This window comes from Peromyscus californicus, unplaced genomic scaffold (assembly GCF_007827085.1).
Source record: "Peromyscus californicus insignis strain IS unplaced genomic scaffold, ASM782708v3 Scaffold_2__1_contigs__length_46816999, whole genome shotgun sequence".
In the NCBI taxonomy this organism is placed as follows: domain Eukaryota; kingdom Metazoa; phylum Chordata; class Mammalia; order Rodentia; family Cricetidae; genus Peromyscus; species Peromyscus californicus.
In genome coordinates this window covers 37007464-37029249 of record NW_026294540.1, presented here as the reverse complement: position 1 = coordinate 37029249, position 21786 = coordinate 37007464, and the positions used below count along the sequence as shown (strand labels likewise).

Below are 21786 nucleotides of genomic sequence, written 5' to 3'. Positions count from 1 at the left end.
TCCGGAACGCCAGCAGCAGGGTCAGGAAGAAGGCGGCTACTGTCTGAGGTGGCCTTGGGCGGCCTCTGAGCGTTTGTGTCCCTCGCCCGCTACCTTCCTTCTTTGTTCCCGCCATGCCGATGTACCAGGTAAAGTCCTATCATGGAGGCAGCGCACCTCTGCGTGTAGAGCTTCCAACCTGCATGTACCGGCTCCCCAACGTGCACAGCAAGACAGCCAGCCCCGCGACCGACGCGGGCCACGTGCAGGTAGGAGCGTGCGGCCCCTGCCTAGTGCGCAGGCGCTGGCCACGCCGCGCCCTGTCCTATTCCTTGTTCCGTCTAGTGCGCCGGCGCTGCGGCTCCGTAGGGCCCTGGTCCCTTCTTAGTCTGGGTCCGACAAAACCCACCTGGATCAGTGCTGCCGTGGGTTCTTGTCGCGATCGCCAGCTGCACAGAAAAGTGAACAACACAAAAAAATGATCATTCCGAGGAATTTACGGAGCGATCCCAGGGTCGCTATAACTCAGTTTGACAGTTTTAGTGACCCATCCCTCCCATTTGCAACTTTTCCATAAGAGGTCCTGACTTTTACTGTAGTTATGTGTTGTTTTCGCAGTTAGGTTGTTGAGTATGTATCCTTAAGCTGTGTGATCTTGATGCACTAGTAGCATATAGTATGTGTTCTCTTGTCTGGTATGCTGTACAAGATTTTCAGTCATTTTTGTTGCAACGACAGTGATCGTGTTTCTTTATATTGCCTGGCTACACCCCACTTAGTTATCTACCCTACCCCCACTCATGGGCACTGGAATTTATAGACCAGCTAATATAAATAGGCTGTAGAGGAATTCCTGGTCTAGTGGGCGGGTCTGTCTTCCACTTTATTTGGATAAATTGTTTTCCAAAGTGGTTATACCGGTTTATGCTGTCACTAGCAGAATAATGTAGGCATCCTAATGTAGTTTTAATTTGGATTTCTCCAATTTCTAAGTAAGTCGAGGTCCTTTTTCATGTTTCCTGGCCGTAAGAATTGGAGCAGAAACAGACAGCCCTTTGGACAGGGTTGTGTTTGAACTCATGTAGCCAAAGATGACCTTCAGCTCCTTCTCTGGCCTCCACCTCTCAAGGACTGAGATTAGAAGTGTGTGCCACTTTGCCTAATTCAAAATGATTATCTTACCATGTTTATTTTATCATTATTGTTTATTCGAATTTTCTATTCTTAATGATCACACACAGCCCAAATTTCCAGCAGACAGAAATTCTGGCATTTTTGGACAGATGTGTAAATAGATGCTGTGGGGTCAATTTTCTTGTTACTTGTCATCCTTTATTTTATTTTATCTGTACTGGAAGAGAAGTGGTTAACTCAAAACCTAGTGATATTAACAGTTGTCTAACTGCAGAGCTATGAAAACAGCAGCAGACATGGTTCAGTGGCCCTTCAGCTAGAGACTGTCACAGAGGCATGGTCAAATGCACCTTCACTGTGTATTCCCAGGGAACAACCAAGAACCCAGAGTAGGGTGGTCACGATCGTTTGGCCATCTGGGTTTTTCGGGGGTTTTTTGTTTTGTTTTTGTTTTTGTTTTGTTTTGCACATGGTAAGTGAGTACTACCAATGAGCTGTATACATCTCCAGCCCTGCCTCGTTTTAAGTCTGCCTTACTTCCTTTAAACTTTGGCGTTGTATGATTTTCCTGGGGAGAGCTGAACAAATGTCAGATTGCCTCAGGGCAGAAGGAAAAACCAGACCAAAGAATCCCACCAAAAGTCTAGCTTGGTGCGTCAGTGAGTTTAATAAGGTTGCCTACAGGTGTGTAGGCAGTGTACAAGCCTACAAGTGTACAAGAGAAAGCACCCAGCAAATATTAACTGCTTGCATATCCTCAGGGGAGGGTGCTCCTGCTCAGCCTCACAAGCCCTCCCCCTTCCGTGCTAGTGAACCCAATCTTTTGAAGGGTACCATGGGGTACAAAGCCACTCTGATTGCAGGGTGACAACAGCTGTGACATACTCAGAGTTTCAGGAACATCTCTGAACTTCTGATTTAGATGACACACATCCTGCTGCTGTAGCAATCAATGCCTGTAGCAGAGGGTAACAACATGGATGGACAAGTAATTAGAAATTAGAGCCACACCAAGAATTGACTGCTTTTAAATACAGAAAATGAAACCAGTGGATACCAGATCACAATTTATTCTCAGCAAGGAAACAACAGGCCAGCATCGGAGGTAGTAGTGAGATAAAGCAGATCTTGAGCATTTCAGTGTTACTCAGGAGAACCTAGATCAAGCTGAACTAAAACTCAGAAATCACAGTCCCGTTACACTCACAGTTCCTGCCTCAGACTTGCTTCAGTATGTGTTGATTCAATTTTGGATCCAGCAGCTGCTAATTTGGCCCTGGTGGGATAGGGCTTCCTATTGCTATTTGTAAAAATAAGTAAGACTGCACACATGAAAATTACAACTACAAGCTATTAAAAGAGATTGGAGTGCTGAGCATGGAGCATGGTGTGTGTGTACATGCTAGTGAGATGGCTCCATGGACAGAAGTTCTTGACTCCATATCTGGGCACCTAAGTTTGGTCCCTAGAAGCCACATAGTAGAAAGAGAGAACCAATGCCCTTATGCTGTCCTCTGACCTCTATACTCAAGTGTGCATACACAATAAGTAAATACATGTAAATTAAAAAAAATAAAGCCTGTAGTATGAGACTGACTTAACATCAGCAAATATTACTGGTTTCTTAGTGCATGCCAGACTGTGTTAGCTAGGCAGAAAGGATGCATGGATACAAAGGATGAAGTGTTTCCTCATTGTGAGTTATGTATCTTAGTAGTGAATGCTCCAGATGACCAGATAAGAGAATGCCAGTGCTGCCTTTAAAATGATTTGGGAACTTGATCCCCTGTCATAGGGAACACTTGCCCCAGGGAGCTGCCTCCAAACTGAAGGATACTTCAAAACCTGAGTTCCAGGGCTAGAGAAATGGTTCAGAGCTTAAGAGCACTTGCTCTTGCAGAGGGCCTGGGTTTGGTTCTCTGAAGCCATAAAGAAACTTAGAACATGGGGCTCAGTGGTTAAGAGCACTGGCTGCTCTTCCAAAGGAGCTGGGTTCAATTCCCAGCACTGATATGGCAGTTCACAACTGTCTGTAACTTCAGTTCCAGGGGCTCTGACACCCTCATGCAGACATACATGCAGGCAAAACTCCAACGTACATTAAATAAATAAAAACAAATCTTTTAGATAGAAAGAAAGGAAGGAAGAAAGAAAGAAAAAGAAAGAAAGGAAGGAAGGAAGAAAGAAAGAAAGTAAGTTAGAACTGTCTGTAACTCTAGTTCCAGGGTATCCTACTCTTCTGGCTACATGGGCAGTGGTGCACAAGTGTGCACAGACATACATGCAAGCAACACCCATACATAAAAAAATAAATCTTAAAAAAAAACTGAGTTCTCCCCTTTATTTGCATCAATTATTTTCTATCGCCCCTCCTTCATCTTTTCTGTGCTCATTCAAGCAGTCTTTGGGGATGTGTGGTTGAGACTGTCTCATATAGTCCATGCTAGCCTCAACAGTTAAGGCTGTCCTTAAACTTCTTATCTTCCTGCCACAACCTCCAAATGTTGAAATTACAGGTGTGCACCACTATGGCTTAAGCAAAGTATTTTTAATTAGCCTGTTATTGAGAATAAAGGATTCTGGGTACAATGAGAAGCCTAGGTAGGAAGATCACATGAGCCCAGAAGTTCAAGGCCATCCTGGACAACACATAGCAAAGACCTTTCTTCTATTTTAAAAAAGTTGGTTTTTGTTTCTTTTAGGCATGGTGGTACACACCTATAATCCCTGCACACTGGAAACTGAAACAGGATTGTAAGTTCCAGGCCAGTTCAGTCTGTATAGTGAAACCCTGTCTCAAAGTTTAAAAAACAAAAACAAAAACGAAGGAAGGGCTAGGGGAAGAATAGTGTTTTGTTTTCATTTTCTTCCCTTCTCTTATCTAAATTACCTAAAATGGGAAGTCAACTCCTTTTTTAAGATTTATTTTTATTCTTTTTTATGTGTATGTGTGTATGTCTGGTCTGAGTGAATGAATGCGGTGTGTGTAGGTGCCTGTGGAAACCAGAAGAGGGTGTCAGATCGCTTAGACCTGGAGTTACTAACAGTCAGTGATGGGCCTCCTGGTGTAGGCGCTGCAAACCAAACAACCCTTTGGAAGAGCAGCAAGCACTCCTAACTGTTGAGACAGCTCTCCAGCCCCCAAATAGAACTATTTCAAAGTCACGTTCAAACATGTTTCTTTATTGTTACGGAGCATTATGGATCGATTTGCAGGACCCCTTGGACTGGAGGGAAGGAGTCTGAATTTTTACTTTTTAAAATCCATTTATTTATTTTGGTGGGGAGGAGGGTGCCTATTGTGGCATCCATGTGGTCAGAGGACAACTTGCAGAAGTTGGTTCTCTCCTTCCACCATGTGGGTCTGTGTGATAGACCTCAAATTTCAGGATTGCCAGCAAGCACCTTTATATACTGAGCCATCTTACTGGTCTGAGGGTGTGTTTTTAGAAGGTGGAAGTTTGGTTGGCAAAGTAGAAGTAAGATAAGTGATCTAATTTAAGCTGAGCTCTATGATGTGAGAGGTAGTGACCGCTCAGATGTTGGTTTCTTTAGGAAACATCTGAGCCATCTTTGCAAGCCCTTGAATCCCGTCAAGATGACATTTTAAAGCGCTTGTATGAGTTGAAGGCAGCAGTTGATGGCCTTTCAAAGATGATTCACACTCCAGATGCAGACTTGGATGTAACCAACATCCTACAAGCTGATGAGCCCACACCTTTAACCACAAATGCACTGGACTTGAATTTGGTGCTTGGAAAGGTAGGTTCACTTTGAAAGGTGAGAAACCAGATGTCTGTGTCCCAGTGGCCTGGCTTTCTAGTTTTCAGAGGTGACGCAAAGAGCTTGTTTTCTTTATTTTTCCCCTAAATGACTGCACCTACAGCTGCTGTGGTGGCTCACTCCTGTGATCGCAGCACTTGGGGGCTGGGTTAAGAGGACCATGAGTTCCAGGGTACAGGAACTCAAAAAACAAACAAACAAATAAATGAATGACTGCACCAAGATCACATGTCAGATTTACAGAGTGAAGAGTGAAGAAAGCTCTAAAGCCTCATCTTCAGTGAGGGGTGAACAGGAGAGGGCGGAGAAGGGAGTCCCAGCTTCCCATAGTCCCGTCTGTGTCAGCAACCTCTAATTCCTGGAAGGGGAGGGCATCTCAGCTCATTCTAGATGCCACTCGGCAGAGCAGAGGTACCCTCAATCTGAGGAAATGCCCTGGCTACACAGATAAAGATCTCACCACCCCTGCCAAAACACATCTCTATGAATCAGTTCCAGTCTCTTCACTTCAAATGTACTTTGCTTAAGTTTGCTGTATTAAGAGTAAGTTGTGGGGGCTGGAGAGATGGGTCAGCAGTGGCTGTTACTACAAAAAATAAATGCATCAGCTAGCATTCACGATTGAATTTTATAGGACTCAACTTACCCAGGGGATCAGTCCATATGCAAGGCTATCCCATTTGTTCATAAGTGGTGGTGCTACCTGAAGATGCAGTAGAGTTCAAGATCCTGCATTAGTAATCTCTAGAATTCTGACAATACAATGTAATGACCTAAAAAGCACAAGGGTCTTGTAGTGATTCATCCAGGGCTTTGGCAACCTCGGTACCCCTGCCTTAGTTTGTTGTTTCTCCAACCTCCTCATCTGTCCTGTGGATTTTTTTCTTTTTTTTAAATTTTCTTTATTAAGAAATTTTCTACTCACTCCACATACTATCCATAGATTCCCCCTCCTTCCTCCTCCCACCCCCCAGCCCTCTTTCCCAAGCCACCCCGCATCACTACATCCCCCAAATCGAGGTCTTCCATTGGGGAGTCAGCAGAGCCCAGCTCACTGAGCCTAGGCAGGTCCAAGCCCCTTCCCGCTGCACCAAGGCTGTGCAAGGTGTCACACCATAGGCACCGGCTTCCAGAAGCCTGCCTATAGACCAGGGACAGATCCTGATCCCCCTGCCTGGGTGCCCCTCAAACAGTTCAAGCCAAACAACTGTCTTCCTTATCCAGAGGACTTAGTGTCCTGTGGATTTTCATGCACTAAGGAAGCAACTGAGATCTGAGCAGGCCCCCAGAGAGCCAGAGTCTCCAAGGTGAGTCAGGAAACATGCACAGCCAGGGTGCTGACTTAATGTGCTGGAAGGCTTTTCAGTGCTCGTGGTGCTCAGGATGAAGTCAAGCCTCTGAACAAGTAGCCCACACCCACTCTCTCATATGCCTTCGGAATATGTGCATGTGAAGGCCAGAGAACAAGCTGAGGTATTCTCAGGCAATGCTCATGTTTTCTTTTGAAACAGGATCTCTCACTGACCTAGGGCTCACCAAATAGCCTGGAGTCAGCTGGCCAGAGCTGCAGGGGTTAGCCTTTGTCCCCTCCTCAGCTCTGGGACTAAAGCACACTTCGCACCTGGGTTTTGAAGATTGAACTCAGGTCCTTATGTTTTAAGGCAAACACTATAGACTGAGCTATCTTCCCACTTTTTTTTTTTTTTTTTTTTTTTGAGATAGGTTCTCATGTGGCTCAGGCTGGCCCCAGACCCTCTTTATTGACAAATGTCTCAAATTCCTGATCCTCTTTCTCGTTAGAAAGTGTTGAATTACAAGCTTATGTCCAGCTGCACTTCCTACTGAGTTCAGTGGCTTTGGATAACCTGCTTGCCTCCTCAGGACTCAAGTTTTCCCAGCTGTCAAGTGGGGCAGCATCTTTAAGTGGGAGTTGACTCAATTAGACTCTGGAAAGTTCTTGGGGAGCACCTGGTACATCTGTGCACACAGATGGCACTTTTGTTTCAAGATAGGGTTTTATGTATAGCCCTTGCTGTTCTTGAATTCTCTCTGTAGACCAGGCTGGCCTCATCCACCTGCCACCTGCCTTCAGAGCACCTGGCCAGATGACTTGTTTGCTTTAGTGTTTTGGTCTTTTCCTCAGGATTATGGGGCGCTGAAAGACATCGTGATCAATGCAAACCCAGCCTCTCCGCCTCTTTCCCTGCTTGTGCTGCACAGGCTGCTCTGTGAACGCTACAGGGTCCTGTCCACTGTGCACACACATTCGTCAGTCAAGAATGTACCTGAGAATCTTCTCAAGTGCTTTGGGGAGCAAGCTAGAAAACAGTCCCGTCACGAGTATCAGCTGGGCTTCACCTTGATTTGGAAGAATGGTAAATAGTGGGCCTGGGTTGAACTTACTTGGGCTGCAAAGGGGTGGGACAGTCTACAGCACTGACTACAGCTGTTTGTTGTTGGGTGAAATCCTCTCCCAAGTTTAGCCAGCTTACGGGGGCATTTGAGAGGGAGGTAAGTCTTGGCACCACATTACCCTCAAGTGTTCTGGAGAGGAAGGGGTTTCTCAGGGACCTGAGCCTTGAGGAAGGGGTTCTCTTGGGCAACCTTGCAAAGCACAGGAGGAGTGGCTATCCCCACTGGTCATGACATTCTAAAAAGTCATTAAGGAACATCTGTTTGGCCTGCAAGAACAGCAGGGTATCATTTATTCATCATCCTCTGAGCAATGCCTCTCCCGCCTGAGCTTCACATGGGCAGAAGCACATTAATGCCATCCATCCAGTGATACGTCCTGTTTTGAGAAAGTTCAAGCTAGCTTCAAACCTGGCTTTGGTTTTCTTGTCTCATCTTCCAAAGAAAGAGAATTATAGACATGTGCCACTATGCCTCGCCATCCAGTGGTATCTTAACTACCTTCAGCTTCATTCACATCCAAAGGAGAGATCCTTGCCCTGGGCAATGGAACATCTGGTTCCTGGTCAGCAGCCTTCAAATTTCATGGCAAGGGGTTGGAATAGATGGTTTAAGTCCCATCTAGCTTGATGACTACCATAAACAAAATAGCAGAAAGGGATATTTGTTTACTTTTAAATTCTTTTTAAACATATTTGTGTGTGTGGTTACAGGGGGCATGCTTGTAGAGGTCAGGGACAAGTAGAAGTTGTCCTGCAGAAGTTATACCTTCTGCCCTAAAGTCCTGGGGACTGAACTCAGGGGACTGCTATAAGTGCTGGAGGCACTTGGGGGCAGGTGCCTTTACACACTGAGTCATCTCACTGGTCCTTGGTTACTTTTTTAAGGGAGTAGGTTACATTTAAAGAGTCTTGAATGCCTGGTGTGATGGAGTATGCCTTCCTTTAATTGCAGCACTTAAGAGGCAGAAGCAGGCTGATCTCTAAGTTCCAGGCCAGCCTGATCTACATAACAAGCCCCAGGGCAGTCAAGGATACATAGTTGAGACCCTGTCTCAAAAACAACAAAGATTAATTAAATTCTAAAGGTTCTTGAATATTAATCTACTGAATATTACAGATGTTGGTTATGTTCTTGAAATTGTCTTGCCATCAATTTATGAATATGAGTTCCCCCTTCCACATAGCACAAGGCTTTGACTCTACATGGTGTTTTTCCCTTTCCAGTACCCAAGACACAGATGAAGTTCAGCGTACAGACAATGTGCCCCATCGAAGGAGAAGGGAACATTGCACGATTCTTGTTCTCTCTGTTTGGCCAGAAGCATAATGCTGTCAACTTAACCCTCATTGACAGCTGGGTGGATATTGCCATGTTTCAGCTGAAAGAAGGAAGCAGTAAAGAGAAAGCAGCCGTCTTCCGCTCTATGAACTCTGCTCTGGGGAAGAGCCCGTGGTTGGTTGGGAACGAGCTCACCGTGGCAGATGTGGTGCTGTGGTCTGTGCTCCAGCAGACAGGGGGTGGCAGTGGGACAGCACCTGCCAATGTGCAGCGGTGGCTGAAGTCCTGTGAGAACCTGGTCCCCTTCAGCACTGCCCTCCAGCTTCTTAAGTGAATTCTAGCAGCTTGTCTTGCAGGGTTCAATGTAAGAATGATATGGCTTCAAGTTTGTTGTCAGGAAAGGGACTTGTCCTAGAATCACAATCTTTTCACTAAGCCATTTGTCGCACATCAATAAACATACAGTCTGTGGATTTTATTTTATTCAAGTCAGTAAAATCAAGTGCAATGCACTGAGTTGACTACCAGCCAGGGGGCAGGCACTTAAAGACATCAGAGACTGCTGGCTGAAGAATGCTCAGGTGGTTTAGGGAGTTGAGGGCTTTAAAAAGGAAATGATCATGGTACACTGAAAGATAAAGGCAGAAAATATGACATCTCAGCTGCTAAGATCACTTGAGGGCAAGGAGTTCAAAGCTTGATAGGAGCAAGCTGAGGGTGATGCCATGTTGACAGAGAGAACAGAAAGGCTGGGGATGGTGCTAAGAAGCTGAACTCTGACCTTCCAGGCAGTGCATAGCCCATAGAAGTTTTGAGCCAAGGAGTGATCAAGTGTCTGGTAACTGGCCTCAGCAGCAGTATGCAAGGACCAAGGGAGACGTGCAGCTGTCGCAGTATCAGTAGCCCAGCTGGCAGACAGCCTGGGGACAAGTAGTTGGGGGGAGGGCAGAACTGATTTCTGTAGAAACTTCTGGAAGACAGGATGGTCAATTGGCAGAGCTTAAAGAAAGTAACGGAATGGTACCTTACCTTAAGTTTCAGGGGTGGGCAGTAACATTTAAGTAGGAAATTGAAGAATCAAAACTTGGAGAGGGCAGGAGGAACAGGCTCAATTTAGTGTAGTCTTGGGTCATGAAAGGGTTCCTTGAGGAAAAGGAAGCTGGGGGTTCTTTTATATCTTTACACAGGTTTGCTAAGTACAACTGGGAATAACACCATCTGTCCCCAGCTAAGGGTTGAAAATTTACATTGCTGTTGACTATTTTAAGAGTGTAAATCCACTTTCACATGGTGGGCAGCATAATTCAGGCTACGCAGGTAGGCCCCCATTTTCCCTCTCATCCCTTCAGTCCTTTGTCCTGGGAAAGGAGGCTGAGTTGCCTCTTTAGTTCTTCAATTTCCTTCTCTTGCTCTATTATCTTCATCTGCAATGTGAGATTAACCTAGAAAGAAAACATTTTAAGCTCCATTAAAATGGCCTAGCCTCTGAAATGTTCATACAAACTGGCTGTGCCTGAATATCAGCACCTCTGCAAGGGTCAAATGTCAAGTTGCCACAGTATCAACTACAATTATGTGCTACTTCTAGCCTGCAAATGCTCCATTAACAGATGCCTTATGACTGGAGCTCATCAGGTGTCTTCTTTCAAAGTCTGTGAGTCCTTGGTGGTAGTACATCTATCCGCTAGTTCACAAGGCATTGACTTGGAACTTCATTTGCCACCCAGGCCAAGATAGCTGGCTCATGAACTTCCAGGGATCTGCCTCTTTTCACCTCTCAACATCATTGGGATTACAGGTACATGCTACCAAACTTGGGTATTTCATTTTTTTATAAATATATATATTTAGAAATTAGATCTTAACGTTTATTTTTGTGTATGTGTGTGGGTGTGTACATGTACCATGATGCACTTGTGGAGGTCAGAAGTTCCACTATGTGTGTTCCAAGGACTGAAATGATTACCAGACTTGGCAGTATGTGCCCATACCCACTGACCTATTTTGCCAACCTTGATGTTTCTGAGGCAAGCACCTTTCTTAATAAACCACCTTCCTAGCCTCCTAGCTAGCTTTCAAAAAGTCACTGTAAGTGGTTCACAAGCTAGTGCCAATCAGAATCACTTCCGGATCCATAAAGTACAGACCTCCACTCCTTGTCTTCCCAGAGTTTGTTAGTAGGTTAGGGGAGTGGAGAGGATTAGAGGCCAGAGAATGCTATCATATTCTCACAGTCACAGTACATTCTTCTGGAGACCTGGAGACCAGACCTGGAAAGTCTGACACTTGGGTACTGCTCTTTAAATACTGAACAGAACCTGGAAATCCTGCTCAAATGCAAATTGACTGTTGGTGGGCTGGCTGCTGGTTTAGAGACCATACTTTCAGTAGCACTAGGATCCAGGACCAACCTAGGGTCCACAGGCCACATGTGACTGACTACATGAGGCTGTGGGTAGCTTAGAATGTGGCTCAACACAGAACTGTAACCTAGTTAAAAACGTGTGTGTGTATGTGTGTGTGTATATATATATATATATATATATACACACACACATACCAACATGCATATACAAACGTGTACACACATACACTCATTTGTAACTTGGTTCCATGGTTCTCAAGTGTAAACTTTGTACAAGAACTTCTGTTGTGCCTGGCGGTGGTGACACATGCCTTTAATCCCAGCACTCAGGAGGCAGAGGCAGGCGGATCTCTGTGAGTTCGAGGTCAGCCTGGTCTACAGAGCGAGATCCAGGACAGGCACCAAAACTATAGAGAAACCCTGTCTCGAAAAAAACCAAAAAAGGAAAAAAATAAATAAACTTAAAAAGGACTTGTGTTGCAATGTCAAGGCTGTCCAGGCTCGCTAAAAAATATATCTTGAATCAAATTTTAATGAAACTTTAGGTGTTAGAGACCAAAAAAAAAAAAATGAATCATCTACTGTTTCCACATGTACAGAAAGCACTATCTTGGCACCATAGCCATATGATAGGAGAAAGCCAGCTTCAGACAGTGGCATGCTGAAAGATATGCAGGGGCCATCCCTACCACTACTGTCCATTCCTGCTTAGAATCACTGCCCTTTTTACTATGGAGTACATTAGGTGGGTTGGAGATTTAGCTCAGGGGTAGAGTGCTTGCCTACCAAGTGCAAGGCCCTGGGTTCGGTCCTCAGCTCCGGAAAAAAAAAAAAAAAAAAAAAAAAAAAAGGAGTCCATTAGGTAAGAAAGGAAAAAATAAAACCTTTCTCCTTACATAGCAAGGTGAGGACAGAAAGATACTATAACCTAGACTACATTTAGAACAGCTACTTGGCTGTGTGCCATCGCTAACCTGGACTATGGATATGCCTTATTTGTATAAATTCAGTACCTGAAACTGTAAGGGAACTATGAGGATAGGCTTAACTATTTTGTTTCCATAAACCCCCAAACTTAAATATTTCTGAAACGGAATTAATTCACAACTGGAACAAATTCTATTTTGAGTTTCATATTTTGCTCAGCATGAAAAGAAATGTTAAGATTTCACTGGGTACCATGAAACAAAGGTTGGTTTGAAGATCTGTACTGTTGTGGTATGAAATAATCTGCCCCTAGTACAGGACAGAGTTTTATTTATTTATTTATTTGGTTTTTCGAGACAGGGTTTCTCTGTGTAGCTTTGTGCCTTTCCTGGAACTCACTCTGTAGCCCAGGCTGGCCTCGAACTCACAGAGATCCGCCTGCCTCTGCCTCCCGAGTGCTGGGATTAAAGGCGTGTGCCACCACCGCGCGGCCAGAGTTTTATTTTTATTTATTAATAGGTATGTGTTTATGGTTGGGTGGAGGTGCACATCTCATGGACCATATCTATGGGGGAGAGGCGAGTTTCTCTCTAGCCTTCCATGGGTTCTAGGAAAGCCAACTTGGGTGTCAGACTTGCCTGCCAAGTACTTTACCCGCTGAGCCATCTCACCAGTCCAGGGGAGGCTTCCATCAAGGAATTTCTAACATACAGAACAGCCTGAGGGCTAAGGGTAAACAGAGATTCAAGATGGACAGCTAGGTTTCTAAGTAAGGCGTATATCACACAGAGTAACAGTATCTGTCATTGTTTGTGTGATGGATTACTTAACTTCCTCATCTCTGAAAGGGAGATTAGCAGTCTCAGTTTCAGAGTTGTGAGCCTACTGAAAGACAAGCTTATCTAAAGCTCTTTGATTTGATAGCTCATATCTGCAATCCTCGAACTCAAGAGGCTGTGACAGGAATGCTGTGAGTTCAAGGTCAGCCTGGGCTATAGTGTGAGACCCTGTCGATAAATAAATAAGCAAGCTCTTGGGATCATACCCAATCCAAAGTGAATGTTCAGTAACTATTAAAAAAAGAAAATGTTACATACATTTCCAGTTGTCTGGAAAAGTTCACTCTGCAGCAGCTGAAGAGCAGACGGTCTCTGTGATGCATTCCTCCCAGTTAGGAGCTGGATATACTTGGCTTGCACCGGACACCTTTTACTAAGGGATTCGGGTATCCGACCAGTCCTTATGCCTGTTAAGACTGTTGCTCGCTCCATTTCTGTCCCGAATGGCTGAAAGAGCTCGAGCAGGATCACACCCAGGCTATACATATCTGACTGCAGAGGAAGAAAAATGAGCATGCAAAGGTTTGTTAAAGTTAGGAGAGCACTTCTAACAGTGCAGCCTCCCAAGTAAGGATGTCCAAGAATGAAGCTTTACAGCATCAACAAAGAAGGCAACACAGCAGGATGTCTCATGCTTCAACAGCAGATACATGCCTCAGGTAAGCCATGTCTGGGACTTTCCTAACTCCATCCCTTTTAAACCCAGAGATGGTATATATGGCCCTGGAGGACAATGGTTGGATAAAGGGCAGGGATAGCTCCCAATAGACACAACAGTACCCTACAACAGGGTTATCTTCCCACCAACCCACCATAATCCAGGCCTGACAGAGTAACCAGGCAAAATGACTAAACTCACGACTCCTGGTATTATCACCAGGTCCTACTAAGGCTAGTCTCTGCCTCTACTCATAATTGAGCACTTCTCTTTTTCAAGATCTTTTTTTTTTTTTTTTTTTTGTTTTTTTTGTTTTTCGAGACAGGGTTTCTCTGTGTAGTTTTGCGCCTTTCCTGGAACTCACTTGGTAGCCCAGGCTGGCCTCGAACTCACAGAGATCCGCCTGGCTCTGCCTCCCGAGTGCAAGATCATTTTTTTTTTAATTTATGTGAGTGTGTGCTACATGTATGAGGGTGCCCACAAAAGCCAAAAGAGAGCATAAGATTCCTTGAAAGTGGAATTCCACATGGCTGTGAGCAGCCTGATGTGGGTGCTGGGAACCAAACTCTGGTCTTCTGAAAGAGCAGCAAAAACTCTTAACCACCGAGTCAGTTCTCCAGCCTACATATTCTTGTCAATATTTCTAAACTGCATAAAATCTGTTCTGGTTTCCCTAAAAAGAGCTTAGTAGGGTGATAGGCTCTTAAGGACAGCAATGAATTTTTCTGGCAACTCCTTTTCCAGTCACTGAAAAACAAATGATTCATCAAAAAAATCACTGACTAGGCTGTTATATTGAAAAGAGGTTTATTTTAAGAACCAGATATAACAGCCCATACCTATCATCCCAGTACTTGGGAGGCTGGGGTGGGAAGATCATGAGTTGGAAGCCAGCCTGGACCATATAGACCCTTTCTTAAAAAAGTAAAAAGAAGCCGGGAGGAGATGGCACACACCTTTGATCCCAGCACTCGGGAGGCAGAGGCAGGCAGATCTCCGTGAGTTCGAGGCCAGCCTGGTCTACAGAGCTAGTTCTATGATAGCTAAGGCTACACAGAGAAACCCTGTCTCAAAAAAACCAATAAATAAAATACAAAGGGACTTGGAATGCGGCTCAGTGGTAGAGCACTTGACTAGGACACTCAAGGCCCTGGTGTCAGTCCTCAGCACCACAAAAAATAAAGCCAGTAAAGTACTAGAGGAAAATGTAGAATGTTTTAAAAATTAAAAACAGAACTGAAAAGGCATTTAACATTTTCCAAGCATCAAAAAGGGTTAAAACTTTCCGGTGTCTTCATTCTTCAAGGCAGTCAGGTGGTACACTTCCAGTACCATTTGTTTCCTTAGGCTTGAAGTCAGAAGAATGAAAGGTTGAAGAGACCTCCATCAAGTCTAGCCTCCTGAGGTGAATGGTGACATTTTAAAGGGAAGGCTGACTTCAATGTTTAGTGACATCCATGGATTTTGAAATAGTCAAGTAGCCTAAAGGCAACACATACGCAGCTGTGTGAAAAGGGAATCTTTTTTTTTTTTTTTGTGTGTGTGTGTGTGTGTGTGTGTGTGTGTGTGTGTGTGTGTGTGTGTGTGTGTAGGCTTCCTAGGGTAGTCTGAGGTGACAGGTCACCTGCAGGACTCAGCTCTGCCACAGAACTGCACTCACTATTCTACCTGTTCTAACCTCCTTGACAAATTGAGGAAAAGTTGAAAACAAACAGTACCTTGGCATCATACTCGGATCCTTCCAACTGTTCGGGTGACGCATACAGACAGGTCCCCACTCTGGACGTATGTGTCGGCATTCCTGCAATGGAAAAGACCACTGAGCTACTTACTGTGATAGGAGCCGAGCACTGCGGCTCTGGAAGGCCGGTTGCCTTTTTGGTCTCATCTGAGCTTTGCTATGAAAGTTCTGATCCTCTGTATATAAGGACATCTTCAACCATGTCTCTCTATTTTTCAATGCAGAAAGAAACACAGCAAGTGACCAAACAAGTCCTTACCCTTTCCATTTCTGCTGGTCCAGTCTGAGCTCTTCTGTATGATGTCTGCACAGGCCAGACCAAAGTCTCCTATTTTTACTTGCTGATCAGGGCCATGAAGAAAAATATTTCTAGGCTAAAAATAAACAGAAAAAGACAACTCAGATTTCTTAAAATAAATGTGGAAACTTGTGTTAGGAGTTGCCAGGCATGGAGGCTCACATCAGTAAAATAGGAACTTAGGCAGAGGCAGGAGGATCACTGTGAATTATGACACCAGTCAGATTTATATCGTGAGTCCGAGGTCATCAAGGACTATACAACAAAACCCTATCTCAAAGAAACCAAAAGTTGCTGGGCTAAGGAGGTGGCTCAGTGAGTAGTGTTGGATGTGCAAGCAAGAGGAGCTGAGTTCAAGTCCCCAATACTCAAGTAAAAGCTGGGTGTGGCTACAGGAGTACTTCTAACCCCAGCATTACATGAAACAGATACAAGAGGATCACTGGGGCGTGTTGGCTATCAGTCTCCTAGCTCCAGGTTCAGTGAGAGACACTGTATCAAGAGAATAAGGTAGATATTGATGGAGCAGGACACCCCAAATCGTCGTCTGGCTTACACACACACACACACACACACACACACACACACACACACACACACACACACACACAAATACACAGAGACAGACAGACAGACACACACACACACACTGAGCACACCACATATACACTCACACACCAAACTGAAAAGCTGGCCACTCAGGAACAAGTTTTAATTTAAAGAAACTGAAACTTAGTAGGGGTAGGGGATGTAGTTCAGCTGGCAGAGTGCTTGCCTAGCATGAACAAAGCACTGTGTTCTAACTCCAGCAATGCATACAGTAGCACGTGTCTGCAATCCAGCACTAGAGAGGTGGAGGCAAGATCCGAACGTCAAGGTCATCCTCAGCTACATAGTGAGTTTGAAGCAAGCCAGAGCTACATGTTTCAAATAACAGCAGCAGCAACATTACAATCTAACTGGGAGAAGAGAGGTATATAATTTTACTAAAAGAGATGTATATAATTTTGCTAAAATTAAAACATTTAAAGTAGCAATATGTAATTCACTTTTATGTTAATATATATGTTAATATATGACCCACTCTGTTTTGGTCCTGCTAAGAGTCCCTTAAAAAACTGTGTGTGTATGCGTGCACACACCATGGGGTGAGGATGGGGTCAAAGGACAACTTGCAGGAGTCTCCCCATGTGGACCCCAGGACAGAGTGTCAGGTTGTCATGCTTGGTGTTAGGCATCTTACTCCAGCCATCTCACTGGCCTTCCTAGATTTAATTACAGTTGATGTGTAAGGGACAGGGGAAATAATTTTAGCTATAAGATGTTTGCTTGTTTGTTAATAACTGAGGAGAAAAGCTGAGAAACTGCTTGCACTGGGCAGGAGGGAACAAAGTCTCACGAGGGCTGGCTCTAGTATAGAAATGGATTTTGTTGACAAATACAATTCTAGAAGAGTTCTAGAACTGAGATGAGGGGTCAACATCATAAGAGATGGAAACTGACCAATCCCATAGCAACATCCACTCACCTCATCAGCCCCTGCTCTAGAGACTTTCTCATGGGGAACATAACCAAGAGGGGAAGTAGAGACCTCGTGGAGGACAGTGCCATGCTGCTGGAGGACAGTTCAGTCGCTACACTGCACTCTAGACTTTATGAGGCCATACTCAAGGAAGACTGTAACATAATCAAGACACTCCTCAGAACCCACCCTGTCAACCAGCCCTTGACCATCCTGGCCAACCCCACCAGCAGACTAATTCTGAGCCAGGTACTCCCTATTCTCTCAGTCGCTTTAAAGAAACAATGGAACTGGAAGTGGTGGTATACCCTTCTAATCCCAGCACTTGATAGGCTGAGGCAAGAGTACTGACTGCCTCAAGTTCAAGGCTAGCCTGGGATTCTAGGTTTGCTTGAGCTATAGGGTGAGATCTTGTCTCAAGAACAAAACAAAACAAAACAAACAACCAAACAATAACAACAACAACAACACACACACACACACACACACACACACACACACACACACACACAAATTCCAGCCAACAACAACAACAACAACACCACACACACACACACACACACACACACAAATTCCAGCCAACAACAACAACAACACCACACACACACACACACACACACACACACACACACACACACACACACACACACATTCCAGCCAGAGGCTTTGGGAGGAACTACCCCAATGCCCTGGGGACTCCCTGAACCCCTCAGGGCTTCACAACACACAGGGCTCAGCAGTCCAGCACCCAGGTCCAGTGTACCCCAGTCTGCAACCCCACTTTCACTCACCACACACAAATGGATGGGAGCCACACACCTTGTGTGACTGGAAGGAGAGTGACATCATCCTCTCAGAATACACCCACCCTGATTACATCATGCAGGTGAAGTATTTTTCACTCTGATATACACTTTCCTAGGTTTTTATATGACAATTGTTGTGTTTTGTTTTGTTTGAGGCAGGATCTTACTCTATAGTACAGGCTGGCCTAGAACTCACCAACTTACCCAAGCTGACCTAAAGCGTATTAACAATCCTTCAGTCTCCGGCTCCCAAAAGCGCTGGGATTACAGGGATGAGCCACCAAGGCTGCCTGAATACTGCTTTTCTAATTAGCTTTCTCTTTTTCTTTCCCCCAAAAGAAAGCCACCCCTCCTTCCTTCGTCTCCTCCTTATCTTGCAGTCACAGTGTAAACCTTCCATATGTATTTTAAGAAGTAGTATAAACAGCTTGGTTAATCACAGTAAGAACATACGCTGCATTATCTGAAAACCTTGGAAATGCAAGTTTCACAGCTGATAATGGCTTTGGCAAGACCTATAAAATATAACATGTTCTTGTTAATAAACTTGTGGGTTAATTTAAGGGCTAAATTATTTCAAAGCAATCTGCTACTGACTTTACACCAACAGTTCTTTATAGCAATTAATTTTCAAAGCTTTAAGAATTCATACTTATATTTCCTTTGGGGAAAGGATACAGAGTTTCATGTAGCCAAAGACGGCCTTGCACTCCTGATCCTTTTCCACCTTCCAGGTGCTACAGGGTTATTTACAGGTGTGCACCAACATGCCCAGCTCTAACACACCAATTCTATTTTTTAAAATTCACCAGCTATGGGCCATTTAAAACAGGCAATGGGAGGGGGTGTGGGGGAAGAGGGACTGGAAAGATTGCTCAGCAGTTACGAGCACTGTCTGCTCTTCCAGAAGACCTGGGTTCAATTCCCAGCACCCACATGACAGCTCATAACTGTCTGTAACTCCTGTTCCAGGGGATTTGACACTCTTATACAGACATACATGCAGGCAAAACACCAATGTACATAAAATACAAATAAATTTTTTAAAAAGTAAAAAAAAGAAAAGAAAAAAATGCAACAGAAAAGGAAAATCTTTAGCTAGGAATGGTGGCTTGTGGCTTTAATCTTGGCACTTGGGAGGCAGAGGCAGGTGGATTTCTCTGTGAGATCCAGGCTAGGTTGGTCTACATGAAGAGACTATCTCAAAAAAAAAAAAAAAAGAAAAAAAAATCTCAATGCAGGAACTGATGAAATGCCAAACCAATGCTAAAGTACTTAGGCCTTGGAACAGCGAGCCATGTCTGTAATGCACTGTGTAAGCCACGTCTGTAATGCACTGCGGTTTCCCAGCAGCAGACTCGGGCTATCTTCCCCATCCATCTGGCCGCCGAATACCGCAAGCCACAAAGTTTGCTTTGCTTGTTACAACACGGGGCTGACACAGAAGTAAGGTAAGTTAACTCAACGTGCCGTCAAGCATGGTGTGTGTGTGTGTGTGTGTGTGTGTGTGTGTGTGTGTGTGTGTGTGAGAGAGAGAGAGAGAGAGAGATACTCGTCCCATTCCAGGTACAGACTGTGTGGATGAAACATACTTTACTGACAAGGTGAGGGACTGAAAAACTGGGTCTAATACAAGAACACTAACCAGCCAGGTAAATGAACACATATGAAGTAGTGCCTCAACTATAGAAAACACATTAAGTCTGGACTAGAGCACTCAGGAATTTTGACAATATGAGAAATAAGAAAGGGAAAAACAAACAAAACAGATCATAAGCTTTCTTGTGTATGACCCTCCAGAGGACCACTAGCTTCATCAAAGAGAAGTTTATCGTGCTCACACTCTTATCTCTGATTTTTGAACACTATGGCCCAATGAATACATTTGGATAAATCAAAGAATTATATATGTAATATAAAAATAATATAATAATATAATAATAATATATATAATAATAATATAAAAAATAATATCCTTACCCTGTTCAGAAAATCTGCCCTCTCCATCTAGTCTGCGGGGGGGGGGGAGCACATGGTCTATAACCCCAGTGCTGAGGAGTCAGGGAAGGAACACACGGTCGCCAGAGCTCACTTGCTAGCCAGTCTAGCCAAATCAATGAGTTCCAGATGCAGTCAAGAGAACTTCTCTCAAAAACTAAGGTTGACAACAATCAAGAAATACACTGATCATTGACCTCTGGCCTCCACATGTACACAAGTTCATATGTACCTGAGCGTGCGCGCGTGTACACACACACACAATCAACTTGTATCTACACCACTCTCACACTCCTACAGAGGGAGGGAGGGAGGGAGGGAGGGAGGGAGGGAGGGAGGGAGAGAGAGAAAGAGAGAGAGAGAGAGAGAGAGAGGGAGAACGAATTACTAGCTGTTACTTGCAGTCAGTGTTGCCTTCCTGAGCATTAATTCTTCATGGAGAGTCCCTTTCTGGAGTGAACCTGGCTTAACCTGTGATAAATCCCTTCCAGGGACGCTCAAGGCCTCACCACTCTTCACCAGATGCTGCTAAACTGGCCAATCACTTCTACCACGTGGACCAAACCCAGTACCCAGATCCAAAAGATCCTGACAGACATTCAGAACAATGCTGTCATGTGTCTGCGCATTTTGTGTGAACATGGAGCTCAAGTGAATGCCCGGGTAGACAACAGCAACAAGCATTCACCCCTGCACCTGGCCATAACATATGGCTCCTATCCAGTTCTCTCCCTCTTGGCCCAAAATGGTGCCCAGGTCAATGCTACTAATGAAGCCAGCATGACGCCGCTCCACATGGCTGCAGAAATACTGGACAAAAACATGATAGAGACACTCATTGCCTGTGGGGCCAACGTGAACTGTGCCATCTCCTCGACTGGAAACACGGCTCTGAAGCTGGCAGTGTGCACCGCATCAAGCAAAGCTGGCCAACTGCTGGCAGCAGGAGTGGGCTGCATCCGTCTGCTGCTGAGTCATGGAGCCCAGGTCAATGCCCAAGACCATGAAGGCCAAACAGCTCTGCACAAGGCATGTTTTGGAGGCAGAGAGGTAATAATCAATCTCTTGCTGGAATTTGAAGCAAATGTTAACATTTTAACAAAAAATGGGGAATCTCCAATTTATATGTACCTTCAGCGCAGTTCCAATATCAGAGATATAACGCTTCTGGCTAGGCTACTTTATCGCACTTACCCTTTAAGACTGAGCAATAAGCAAGGGCTTCTACCTGCAGGAATCATGCTACCAGAATTCCACCTCCTAAGGGAAACTCTAATAAAGTTAGCAAAAAAACCTTTATCCCTAGAGGCCATCTGTAAGAGAAACATCAGGAATGTTTATGGTGAGAAGTACAAATTCCACCTGAAGAAACTTCTCCCTGGGAAGCTATGGAACTCCATATATACCTTCTATGACTTTGACTACCTCTTGAAATGAGAGCTCCACACCCTCAGTCCAGAGAATCTCAGCAACTCAAACTGTTTTCTGGCTAGACATGGACCAGAAAACACTTGAACTTCACTTTACATTGCAATGCACACACTATTGGCCCTTAATCCCTTCCCAAAACATTAAAGTGACTTGCACATTAACTCAAGGTCTTCTAAGGTTTCATTTAGATCCCTTTCCCATGATTTAAATTTTGGCCTGAAAAGTGGGCTAATTGCTTTAAGATTTGTCAGTCAAAAAAGAAAGTATATTTTATCTTTCCTTGATAGTCTTTTATGAATTAAAACTAAAGTAGTCCCTATGGAGTTTTCAGTTTGTTTTGTGGGGTGGTTTATTTTGGTTTGGTGAGACAAGGTCTCACTATGTAGTCCAGGCTAACCTCAAGCTAATTGATCCTCCTGTCTGCTAGAATTGTATTTTCATTATGGTTTGGTTTGAGGGATTTGGGGTTTTGATTTTACTTTTGGTCCTTGAGACATGACTCACTACAGACCCCTGAAGAGCTCTAGACTTGCCTCAGCCTCCTGGGCTGGGATAAAAGGTATGCGATGGATGGATTTTTTGTTGTTGTTGTTTTTCCGAGACAGGGTTTCT

At 44.4% G+C, this 21786-nt stretch overlaps 3 protein-coding genes across 5 annotated transcripts in view; 2 read left to right on the top strand and 1 right to left on the bottom strand.

Moving 5' to 3' along the window:
• Positions 1 to 2: 2 nt before the first annotated feature.
• On the top strand, positions 3 to 9067 carry Aimp2 (aminoacyl tRNA synthetase complex interacting multifunctional protein 2). Of its 2 annotated transcripts, none has more exons than XM_052754393.1 (4): positions 3 to 128; positions 4669 to 4875; positions 7040 to 7271; positions 8535 to 9067. In XM_052754393.1, the coding sequence occupies exons 1-4, from the start codon at positions 114 to 116 to the stop codon at positions 8921 to 8923; spliced, it is 843 nt and encodes a 280-aa protein (XP_052610353.1). In that variant the 5' UTR covers positions 3 to 113; the 3' UTR covers positions 8924 to 9067. The 2 variants fall into 2 exon arrangements, with proteins under 2 accessions (XP_052610353.1, XP_052610352.1); XM_052754392.1 differs by having other exon boundaries at positions 3 to 248.
• The window catches only part of Eif2ak1 (eukaryotic translation initiation factor 2 alpha kinase 1), a 36495-nt gene continuing 23758 nt past the window's right edge, over positions 9050 to 21786 (bottom strand). For both annotated transcript variants that reach the window (XM_052754390.1, XM_052754391.1), the window contains exons 12-15: positions 15379 to 15493; positions 15097 to 15179; positions 12979 to 13212; positions 9050 to 10031 (exon numbers count right to left, since the gene is read on the bottom strand). In XM_052754390.1, coding sequence (XP_052610350.1) covers positions 9927 to 10031; positions 12979 to 13212; positions 15097 to 15179; positions 15379 to 15493 — 537 coding nt within the window. In that variant the 3' untranslated portion in view covers positions 9050 to 9926. The remainder of the gene's footprint in view (positions 10032 to 12978; positions 13213 to 15096; positions 15180 to 15378; positions 15494 to 21786) is intronic.
• Positions 15500 to 21335, top strand: Ankrd61 (ankyrin repeat domain 61). Its single transcript, XM_052754394.1, has 3 exons — positions 15500 to 17188; positions 19099 to 19196; positions 20235 to 21335. The coding sequence occupies exons 1-3, from the start codon at positions 16886 to 16888 to the stop codon at positions 21178 to 21180; spliced, it is 1347 nt and encodes a 448-aa protein (XP_052610354.1). The 5' UTR covers positions 15500 to 16885; the 3' UTR covers positions 21181 to 21335.

Coding starts and splice junctions, on each gene's coding strand:
- Aimp2 (XM_052754392.1), top strand. CDS start 114: ATGCCGATGTACCAGGTAAAGTCCTATCATGGAGGCAGCGCACCTCTG. Junction 4,876..7,039: donor TGAATTTGGTGCTTGGAAAG/GTAGGTTCACTT, acceptor TCTTTTCCTCAG/GATTATGGGGCGCTGAAAGA. Junction 7,272..8,534: donor CACCTTGATTTGGAAGAATG/GTAAATAGTGGG, acceptor TTCCCTTTCCAG/TACCCAAGACACAGATGAAG.
- Ankrd61 (XM_052754394.1), top strand. CDS start 16,886: ATGAGGGGTCAACATCATAAGAGATGGAAACTGACCAATCCCATAGCA. Junction 17,189..19,098: donor GCAGACTAATTCTGAGCCAG/GTACTCCCTATT, acceptor GTTTCCCAGCAG/CAGACTCGGGCTATCTTCCC. Junction 19,197..20,234: donor GGGGCTGACACAGAAGTAAG/GTAAGTTAACTC, acceptor AATCCCTTCCAG/GGACGCTCAAGGCCTCACCA.